Source organism: Bos indicus x Bos taurus, chromosome 10 (assembly GCF_003369695.1).
Source record: "Bos indicus x Bos taurus breed Angus x Brahman F1 hybrid chromosome 10, Bos_hybrid_MaternalHap_v2.0, whole genome shotgun sequence".
In the NCBI taxonomy this organism is placed as follows: domain Eukaryota; kingdom Metazoa; phylum Chordata; class Mammalia; order Artiodactyla; family Bovidae; genus Bos; species Bos indicus x Bos taurus.
In genome coordinates, this window is record NC_040085.1 from 102,985,696 (window position 1) to 102,996,761 (window position 11,066).

At 45.0% G+C, this 11,066-nt stretch overlaps 1 protein-coding gene across 1 annotated transcript; it reads left to right on the forward strand.

Moving 5' to 3' along the window:
* The first annotated feature begins 3,367 nt into the window (after positions 1–3,367).
* On the forward strand, positions 3,368–9,615 carry LOC113899279 (beta-2-microglobulin). Its single transcript, XM_027552744.1, has 4 exons — positions 3,368–3,497; positions 7,276–7,551; positions 8,077–8,104; positions 9,110–9,615. Exons 1-3 carry the CDS (start codon positions 3,431–3,433, stop codon positions 8,088–8,090), a joined length of 357 nt encoding a protein of 118 aa, XP_027408545.1. The 5' UTR covers positions 3,368–3,430; the 3' UTR covers positions 8,091–8,104; positions 9,110–9,615.
* Positions 9,616–11,066: the final 1,451 nt, after the last annotated feature.

An 11,066-nucleotide genomic window follows, 5' to 3' on the forward strand; every position in this document is an offset into this window, starting at 1 on the left:
ATTATTTTTAAAAGATTATTGAGGTATAATTGACATATGATAAATTGCACTTAGAGTATATGATTTAATAAGTTCTACACTATATGCTGCAAGGAGAGCCAACCAGTCCATTCTAAAGGACATTAGTGTCTTTAAGCTCCTGATGCACCTTCTGACCCCTGGATACCAACCATCTGCTTCTGTTACATAGACTAGTCTGCCTTTCCTAGAATTTTAAATACAAAAAATCATGCACATTTACTCTTTTACTATCTCACTTTTCCTCTTTCAGCCTAATTATTTCAGCCCTAAGGATCATAGCCCACCAGGCTCTTCTGTCCATGGGATTCTCCAGGCAAGAATACTGGAGTGGGTTGCCATGCCCTCCTCCAGGGGAATCTTCCCAACCCAGTGATCAAACCCATGTCTCTTATGTCACCTTCACTGGCAGGAGTGTTCTTTACCACTAATGAAACCTAGGAAGCCTCATTTATTGTCTCTCTTTTCTTTCAGCCTAATTATTTCATCCATGGTATTGTGTGTACCAGTAACTCATGCCTTGTTTATTGCTGATAGTGTTTCACTGTATGGATAGCTGCCATAATTTGTTTATCCATTTGCCTGTTGATGGAAGTTTGGCTTTTTTCCAACTTCTGATTGTTACCAATATAGCTGCTTTTAACAGTTTTGTACAAGTCCTTGTATCGACATACACTTTCATTTTCTCTTGGGTAAACACCTAGAGTGGAGTGGTTGGGTCATATGGCCAGTGTATGATTAAGTTTACAAAACTTAATCTATTTTCCAAAATAGATGTACCATTTTACATTATCAACAGAAGAGTATGAAGTTCCATTTCTTCCACATTCTGAAAAATATTTACTGTGAATAAACACAGTAAAAATTTTTTTAGGAAAGTCATTAGGGCCAAAAAAACCATTTCCATCATTCATCCTACTCATGAGAGATAACACTATCAAAAGGCCATGTTTGTAGATTTCCAGAAGTTTGCTCTCGTAAGAGAATATAAAAAAGAAGTAATTGAAAAATGCACTTTTCTGTGTCTTCACTGCTTTTTAAAAAAGTGTTTTTAAAATAGATTTTCTTAGGGAATAGATCAGATTCTATCTTGTAAGAATTTTAAGTATTACAGTATTTGTCTGTGATGTGGTAACAAAGACTATAGAAGTTTCCACTAGCTCTCCTTCTTCCTGTACCCCCAGGGCAGTAGAAAATAATTCAACACTAACATTACAGGCCTTCAGTGCAGTTCAGTTGCTCAGTCCTGTCCGACTCTTTGCCCCCATGGACTCCAGCACACCAGGACTCCCTGTCCAACTCCCAGAGTTTACTCAAACTCATGCCCATTGAGTCGGTGATACCATCCAACCATCTCATCCTCTGTCGTCACCTTCTCCTCCCACCTTCAATCTTTCCCAGCATCAGGGTCTTTTCAAATGAGTCAGTTCTTTGCATCTGGTGGCCAAGGTATTGGAGTTTCAGCTTCAGCATCAGTTCTTCCAATGAATATTCAGGACTGATTTCCTTTAGGATGGACTGGTTGGATCTCTTTGCTGTCCAAGGGACTCTCAAGAGTCTTCTCCAACACCACAGTTCAAAAGCATCAATTCTTTGGCGCTCAGCTTTCTTTATAGTCCAACTTTCACATCCATACATGACTATTGGAAAGACCATAGCTTTGACTAGACGGACCTTTGTTGGCAAAGTAATGTCTGCTTTCTAATATTCTGTCTAGATTGGTCATAACTTTACAGGCCTTAAGAGCCTTAAATGAGTTAACAACAAACAAACAAAAGGGAGGGGAAGGAGTGTCATTCCTCATGACATTATATCTGACAATTATTCTTTTATTTCAAGAGAGCTATAGAGAGAGCTGGTAGAAAAAGTAGGTAAAGAGCATCAATAATCGTAGTAGACTCTTAGGATCACAGAACACCCAGTATGTGCTCCCTGGGGCTCTCTCTGTGCACATTCCCCTTCATTAGGTCTGTGGAGAGTAACCTGCTTTCTTCAGTGTAGACACAAGCCCACAACAGGGATTACTGAAAGGTCTGAAACTAGGGGAAAGGAATCCAGATGACATTTCTTGGGCTCTCTGGGGAAGCACCACCCAACTCCCTTCAGCTGCACACCAGGGTGATTTCCAAGACCTCTGTCACTCTCCGCCCCCAGGTTCACTTCCTCTTCCCGGTATTCCACTCCAGAAATGATCCTTGGACTCAGCCACCAGGTAACGTCAGCCCCTTTTTATGCTATCTACGGAGAGTGGGTTTTCTTAACGAGTCTTTGTAACACTGACACCCTCTTAGAATCTACAGGTCTAACTTCTTTGTGTGAGCCCACAGAAGATGCAACCCAAATTCATACTAAAATTGTCCAGTCCTCTATCTTCCAAGTGTCTCAAGCGCAAATGACATTAGCATCAGGCCAGTCTGTAACCTCAGCCTTTGTTTTCCTATCCCTGAAAATGTAACGGGGTAATTCCTACATCCTAGGGTTTATTCACGTATTCCCTCATATGTTCAGCCGTCCCTTCCTTCGTGAGTTTCACCAGCCACTCATCTGTACACTCATTCATTCAGTTCATCAAGTACCTAGTCCGTGCCAACCACCATTCTAGTGTGCTAATTCGCAGGGAGTAACGTCCCTCGAGGCGGTAGATACTCTGATGCTCTAAGCAGTTACTGCTTTTATACGAGTTTTTACCCTCAGTGGTCATTTCTCCACAAACCATCAATTACTTAAATTACAACGGCAAGACACGGACCAGAGTTTCTTGGCACAGACGTTCCGAAAGGCCTTTCCTTTTTGGAACATATTCAGGAAGCAAGAAAGTCCTCCTTCATGCCAGATGGTTCTCTGAGCTGGCTCCATGAGGCCTCGAGGTTCCTGGAAACGTTTCCTGCCCAGAGAATCCAGAAGACTTGCAACGTATTTCTGGGCTGGAATTGCGAACCGAGTTCTGATTCTGCCCAGTACCGTTCAGTCTCTGTCCTTACCCTTAACAGTTCTAGGCTTCAGTTTTCCCAACTGAAAACCAGGTGCTAGGCTCCTAACTGGCTGTGGCATGCATGGTAAGCAAGTCCCTTAGCCTTTCCGGTGCTGTTCCGAAAAGCGAGGGTTCGTCCACACTGAAGTTCTAGGGTGAGCGGTGTGCGCCGCAAGCTTGGGCGCGCACCCCAGATAAGAGGGCGCTGAAGTACAGGCAGCGAATGCACCGAGCCCAACCCTGCCTTCCTAAGCATCGTGAGACTTACTAGAAAATGAAACTGAACACGGGGAAGCCTGTTTCTAACCTGCCCGGGCCTAGTTCGCTCGGAGACTTGTGACGGCCCGGCGGGCAGGCTTCCGATTGGCTGCCTGAGTGCGGACTATAAAGGCGAGCGCCGAACCCAGCCGCTCACTCCGCCACCGCGCAGCTGCTGCAAGGATGGCTCGCTTCGTGGCCTTGGTCCTTCTCGGGCTGCTGTCGCTGTCTGGACTGGACGCCATCCAGCGTGAGTGTCCTCTCCTCTCTCCCCTCTTCCGCCAGCCCGTCCTGTCCCGATCACACCCACTTGGCACCCTGGGCACTAACTCTGTCCACCCCGGTCCCGCTCCCAAGTTTTCCTTCCCAGCTCGGTGGAGGAGCACCCGGCTTCGTCTCGGGCGGTGGAAGCGGCGGGGAGTGGGGAGCGGGTGCGACCCCAGGTCGCCAGCTTCCCCGGGATGTGGGGAGGGAGCCCCTGGCTCGCCCGGACGGTACCGCGTGGGTCGGGACGGAGTTCCTGGGTGCGGATGTGGTTCAGGGCGGGCGAGGTGGGGGAGGGATTCTCTTCCGCTGGTTCGCGGGGCTCTGGCTGCCCCCGCGCATCTCTGGAGTGGGGGGCGGGCTGGCGGGTCCCAGAGGGCAGGGTTGCGGGCTGCGAACGGGTGGAGACAACGCGTGGGCTTTGGGGGAGTCGCCGCCAGCGTATGTCGGCCAGCTGGCATCCTGAGGGCCTGGAGCTTCCAGCAGGAGCCGGGCAGGTTCACCTGCCCCTCTGTACTTTTCCCCAAATAAGGGACCAAACCAGAATGAGGAATTTTCTGGCGACTTTCGTGGAATGCCTTGATTCTCGTCGTTAATTCTCTTGTTCTCCTTACACTTCGCTTTTAATAATAATCATAGAGGTCCCCGTTGACAGCTGTCTGTCCCGCACTCTGTGCCGCGTCATTTAATTGTGAAAGGGGTCTGCGATGTAAATACGGTGCCTATCATCAGTTCAGTTAAGTTCAGTCACTCAGTTCGTGTCCCACTTTTTGCGATCACATGAACCGCAGCACGCCAGGCCTCCCTGTCCATCACCAACTCACCAACTCCCGGAGTCTACGCTAACCCTAACCCTTGAGTCTGTGATGCCATCAAAGCATCTCATCCTCTGTCGTCCCCTTCTCCTCTCGCGCTCTATCTTTCCCAGCAGCATGGTCTTTTCAAATGAGTCAGCTCTTCCCATCAGGTGGCCAAAGTATTGGAGTTTAGCTTCAACATCAGTCCTACCAATGAACACCCAGGACTGATCTCCTTTAGAATGGACTGGTTGGATGTCCTTGCAGTCCAAGGGACTCTAAAGGGCCTTCTCCAACACTACAAGTCAAAACCATCAATTCTTTGGCGCTCAGCTTTCTTTATGGTCCAACTCTCACATCCATACATGACTACTGAAAAAACCATGGCCTTGACTTAGACGGACCTTTGTTGACAAAGTAATGTCTCTGCTTTTTAATATGCTGTCTACGTTGGTCATAAAGGAAGGAAAGTAGGACCAGCCTGGAGAGCCTATCATCAGGATGTCACAAATGAGGAAATGGAGGCTGAAAAGTTGAAATAAGTTAACCCCGCAGGGGATCAGTGGCAGACAGTAGAACCTGACCAGAGCCTTGGCCGGGTGGTGCGCCCCTAGGGTAGTCACAGGTGCTTTTTTCACAATCTTCTGGGGTGAGATTCTAGGGAGCAAGCTGGGTGGGTATGGGCTGTGGCCTTTGTTCACAAAGGGCTTCCTCCTTTGGCTCCTTGCCTGGTTCTTTCCAATATGAAGTGTGTCTCTACTTTCAGTTTTGAGTAAGTGAAGGTTTATCAGTCAGAAAGGTTGTAAAACTAGGGCTGAATAATCAACACACTTACCCAGGTTGTCAGGGACACTGTGTTTAGACACCTAAGTACACTGAAGCTCGGATTTCTCTTTCATGTGAAAATGGAATTTAAAATTTATTTGCCAAAAAAACACATGATCTCTGTATTATCACTATTACTGCTATTTTGTTGTGGCTATAGAATTCTTTCAAAAAATAACAAGCAGACACTAAAAAGTATGTTCATTAGAAAATTTCCAAGAGAATATATGCTTGGAAAATACACGGGGGATTTCTAGAAGACATACAAAAAACATGTAAGTGTGATTCGCTTTGCGGGGGGTGGGGGGTGGTGGTGTCTATTTTCAGCTCTTTCCCTGTGTAGGTTTTATTTCAGTCTGGGTGTAAATTAAGTTTTCAGTTAAACTACAGAAGCTAAAATAACTCTCCCCAAAATGCAGAAGCAGTAAGTGGCTGAAGCCAGATTCAAACCCAGACCTGTTGGATATACCTCCTACTTTTGGAAATTACTATTGTGATGCCCTTGCAAACGCGCCCCCTGCACAAACCTGCCTAGCTCCCTCTAAGGGAGGATTCCAGGTGGGATGAACCTGTGCTCTCAATACTGTAGTATGTATTATGGTCTAGTTATTAGATCCGCCTGCAATGCGGGAGACCTGGGTTCGATCCCTGGGTTGGAAAGATCCCCTGGAAAAGAGAAAGGCTACCCACTCCAGTATTCTGGCCTGGAGAATTCCATGGACTCTATAATCCATGGGGTTGCAAGGAGTCGGACATGACTGAGCAACTTAACTGTTACTTATTAGAAGCTCATATGTAAAGAGGTTCTGATTTATCTTCACTTTGAACGATGGGAAAATACCAGGGGTTCATAGTATTTCCAGTCCAGCTCTTAGTGGGACTAGGGATCTTTTCTTTGATGATTGGATGATTCTACAGAGATATATCCAGTCACAGTGGCCTGGACTCCTCCTTCTCTGTACCTCCTGGACATAGAGGATGAACTGACCTTTGTAATCATGTCCCCTGAGTGTATTTGTATTTGGATTATATACATATATTTATATCAGTCTGTAAATTTAGTAGCATTAACAGTTCACTTAGAAAAATATATATAGCTTATAATATTTTCTTCCACATTCTCATGGAGGGTCTAAACATGCATCTCATTTTGGAATCCACCTGTCCTGTAGCAATATGTAATATTCTCAACCTGGCAGAGTATGGAAGTCAGTTGACCATGCTCATTAAAAATGCAGATTCCACTGTCACATGCATGACTCCACTTGGTCCTAATGGAGAGTATGATGTTTCCCGTTTGCCACAGTCCTCACTCTTCCCTGTTGTTCTTACCCAGCCCAACCCACTCGTCTGAGGTGTTTTCCAGCCCCTGTAGGTGCTTCACTTTTGTTTCTTTGTTGTCTGGCTCCTGAAATCAGGTGCACATTCAGATAGAGATTTGTCATATACACTCTAGACATGATGAACAGGTTGTGTTCTGTAGAAATATACTTTGGGTTGACTCTGTTAGGAACCTGAGCAAGCAGGTAACAGTAGTTACACCTGCCATTTACCAAGCAGCTGCACTGTGCAGGGCTCTGTGCTAGGCACCTATTGAGAAGTCTGGTGGGTGTGCATCTAGACAAGAGACCAGGAAGAAAGAAGTCAATGTGAGGCAAATAGTTGACGGGGCTGAAACAGGGTATAATCAGGGAGTGTTTTGATGTGGCCACTCTGGAGGGTGTGTGACGTGAGAAATGAAGCTCGATCAGTAGACTGGGGCCAAATCATGTAGACTCTTGAGTGATATAGATTCTGTGTGCTGAGGAGCCATGAAGCCTTCTTGAGAGCCTCCACACACAATTCTTAAAAGATACAGCACAATGTCCATTGACAGAAAAAGATGTTACTAGAAATCTGCTAGAAAAAGCCTGGAAGACATGTGCAGGGGAATTATGTTGGAAAGATACTAAGTCGTGGTGTATCCCACAAACTGGAGGTGGCCTTTTGCAAAAATGGAAGGTCATTTGGCCCGAGGGAAAGTGGAATTGGGAGAAATGGGGGATCCAACATAAACATTTGGTGCCTGATGTAGCTTTAGACCAAGGTAGCCCCAAGTGGAATACTCTGCAATTTCATCTGTCTTTCCCTGCCGCTCCTCAGGTCCTCCAAAGATTCAAGTGTACTCAAGACACCCACCAGAAGATGGAAAGCCAAATTACCTGAACTGCTATGTGTATGGGTTCCATCCACCCCAGATTGAAATCGATTTGCTGAAGAATGGGGAGAAGATTAAATCGGAGCAGTCAGACCTGTCTTTCAGCAAGGACTGGTCTTTCTACCTGCTGTCCCACGCTGAGTTCACTCCCAACAGCAAGGATCAGTACAGCTGCCGAGTGAAACACGTTACTTTGGAACAACCCCGGATAGTTAAGTGGGGTAAGTTTTCAAGTTCTTTGGTTAACCACTGACAGTTGTATCTGAGCACAGCTGCGGCATATAGCTGCTTTGATATAAAAACGTCTGCATACTGGGATTATCAGGGAATGTTATTAAACCTCTGCGTAGTGGCACCCTCTGAGAGAGCTGGGCACAGTGTGGTCGCTGAGAACACTGGCTTCCCTGCAGTGAGAGCGGGGAGCAGTAGCACGTGCACAGGCACTCCCAAGGCTTCTTCCCTGTGGCCTCCTTGGCTCTCCTGACAGCCTCGGGCACACCCAGGACCAAGGAGGGTCTCCGGAAGGCACGGGCCTTGTGTGCAAGCCCTGCTATGGTAGGGCCCTCCAACCCTGGCATCCTCCAGTTCTCTGGATGGCTTGGGATCTCAGGCTGGTAGGAAAGGTCTAGGTTTTTCTTCACAGGCTCTTCTGCCATCTTTGTTTATAACAATTTTAGACTTCTGTAGTACGCAGTATTTCTGAAGTCAAACTTAACTGTTTCCTTTCTCCGTTTTCTTTTCCATAGATCGAGACCTGTAAGCAGCACCATCGAGGTGGGTTTTTAACCTTATTGTAATATCAGTATCCTGGGGACCATTACAGACAGCTCTAATATGATAAGCCTCACAGTCTGGAAGACATTAATCAGGGTAACAATTCAGTAGGCAGAGAAGAATCCCATGGGGTCGCATTCCCTGCCCCTGGGAGCAGGGGAGATGAGGAAGGCTGTAGTCCTGGGTGTGGCTTTCCCAGCATCACTAACGCTCTAAAGGGAGGACAGAGAAGCTGCAGGTGTGGGGTTACAGGCAGAGGCAGCTGTTACCCACAGCACCTGCAAGTGTTTGCTCTCCTGCCATTTCCATGTTGGGCATCTCTGGGCCTTCAAAGGTGAACTGTCCCTCCCTTTGCGTGGCAGCTCTTTGCTAGATAGCCTGAAGAGAAGAGTGACATGGTTCTGCAGAGACACCATTCCTAAGTGTCTGGGCACTGTAGTTGGGTCTTGAAGCTCCCAGTCCAATAGAGGAGAGAGGTGGAAACAAGATTGTTGTAACTCAATGTAAAGACACTGTAACAGATGTATTGCAGCTCTAGCACCTAACTCTAGCAGCATGAAACAGGGAGGGATTGGACTTCTCTGCCACTTCAGGTGGAGGCCAGAGGCAGATAATCCAGCTTTTCTGGGAAATTTTATTACTCAGTGTATCTTGGCATGGAAAACCTATTCAAATTTCCTATTGCACTGTAGGACAGGGAGGTTAATTTGCAAGAGCATCAGAGAGTTTGGCTGACCTGCCCAGTGTCACACAGTTACTAAGTGGTGTGGTTAGGATGTGAATCTAACACCAGTATCCTTTTCTTTAATGTTGTTAGTGAACCAGTGGGATAAACTAGTAGGTTATGCTCTTTTAATTTATTTGGAAAATCACCTGCAGCTACTACTGTTACCAAGAATGATTTATATACAGCACAAGTTAGATAAGTTTGGTGGTGCCATCTGTTATCTAAATAAAATAAATGTATTTGATAATAACCCTTTTTTTTTTCTTTTTTTCCCCCAGGTTTGAAGATGCCTCATTTGGGTTGGACTAATTCCAAATTCTGTTTTCTTGCTTTTTAACACTGATAGACTTTGATGCTTTGTGCACATAAATAAGAAATTGCATTGATGTTACCACAAACATCTTCTTTTAATTCTCTTTGTGCCTGGTTTCTCTGTAGTGTGGTCTGTGTTGGCAGTAAGCCGCAGTGGAGGTGCTATGCTGGCATCTTAGAGGTGTGGAGGGAAGAACTCTGACGTCCAACATCAACATCTTGGTCAAGTAAAGTCTTCAGGGTGTTTTGCGCACAAATTGTAGTCAGATAGCGCTGCATGTTTAGAGTAAATCTCCAATTTGTAATTTTCCTTAGAATTTTGCAAAATGTTGTGACAGATATTTGTCAGAATTATTGGAAATATGTTATGGTGGATGGCATTTTTTCATATAAAATTATATTTCTGTTGAGACATGGCTAAGCCTATTTTCATTTTATTTTGTTTTACTAATTAAAATGTGGTAAAACTTGATGTGTATAGTACTTATTTTTAACTCCTCTTCTAATGCCTTCGTTCAAACAGGGAAGTGGTCTTCAGATATCATTTGGAGAAGAATGTAAACTCTTGATGTGTAGGGTTTTGCTCACAGTGAAAGGAGCATCAACAATTTGCATTTTACAAATGAGGAACAGCCTCCCTAAGAAGTTAAATAAGTAAAGGGTCTGTGGTCTGCTGGGAGATCTCGCTTCTGTCTTTTAACCAGAATCCTGTTCCCTGGGCCAAGGAATGAGGAATGTGCAGACTCTCAGAGGGAGCAGAAGTATCTGGAGGATTTTTTAGTAAGCGATATATCCCAGTGAAAAATACTAGACTTAAAAACCTCATAAGGCATAAATGAGGCATAGTTTATACTTGATGATCAGGTTTGTACATTTTTAAAAACTTGATGGTGAATTTGAGTTAGTGCTAGGTTCTGACAAGGTGAATAAAACTCAATACTGCTCTCAAATTGCCTTAGTGGAGGTGGAGACATGCACTTAAATAGTTAAAATACTTCCTGATAAGCAGTATAGCATAGTTATGTCCAAAGAACTAGGTGATAGGAGAATGTGTTCAGGGAATAAAAAACTTCTGGTAGATTGTACAGTAGTTCTGATTTATTTCTTAAGGAACTCCTATATTGTTTTCCATAGTGATTGCTAATTTACATTCTCATCAACTATGTACTAGGGTTCCCTTTCTCTAATATTTATCTATCTTTCTGACTGACTAACTTTCAATATGCAAAAACACAAACTTTAGGTAAGTGTTAGGGAGCCATTTGCTTGTGCTGAGTTTTCCTGGGTGGTGGTTCTTCCAGTTAAATGGGGCCTGAGTTAAGGAGGTAAAGTGGTGAGATGTATAGAGGTGTGACAGGTGTGGATAACGCCAAACGGTGGTGCAAGGATGAAACGTGCACCCTGGATGCACGTTAGAATTGTAGGGTAAGGGAGTTAGAGAAGGCAGGGTTTGGAAAAAGAATGAGACCGGCACTTTACAGGAACAGATCACCTTTAAGGAGGCAAGAAGGGGCAGCAGTCAGATTAGTGAGCTGCTGCCCTAACCCAAGAAAAAAGTAAGTATATATAGGCATATATGTGGAAAGCTCCTGTCCCTTAAGGGGCCTGTTCTCCAAGGTTGTTCAGAGTAGTTTTCTCTTAAGTGGCTGGGGCAAGGAATTTTGGAGATCGGCCAGAGGCTGGACCAGCTGGGAGCTGGGTGTAATCAGCCTTAAAGTCCATTTTTTTCTTCAGGTGAGAGGGTTGTTTGTTTTGCATAGAATGGTGGGGAGGACCTGGAGGGGAGTTTTAATTCCTGGCTATTTTGAGCTATGTAACTTTCCTTCAAGAATTACCTATGAAACTTAAATAAAAAATACCAGCTCTAAAAATTAAAGCCTATTAAAAAAACCCACCACCTTCCCAAGCACCAATCCAGACCAA

Coding starts and splice junctions, on each gene's coding strand:
- LOC113899279 (XM_027552744.1), top strand. CDS start 3,431: ATGGCTCGCTTCGTGGCCTTGGTCCTTCTCGGGCTGCTGTCGCTGTCT. Junction 3,498..7,275: donor TGGACTGGACGCCATCCAGC/GTGAGTGTCCTC, acceptor GCCGCTCCTCAG/GTCCTCCAAAGATTCAAGTG.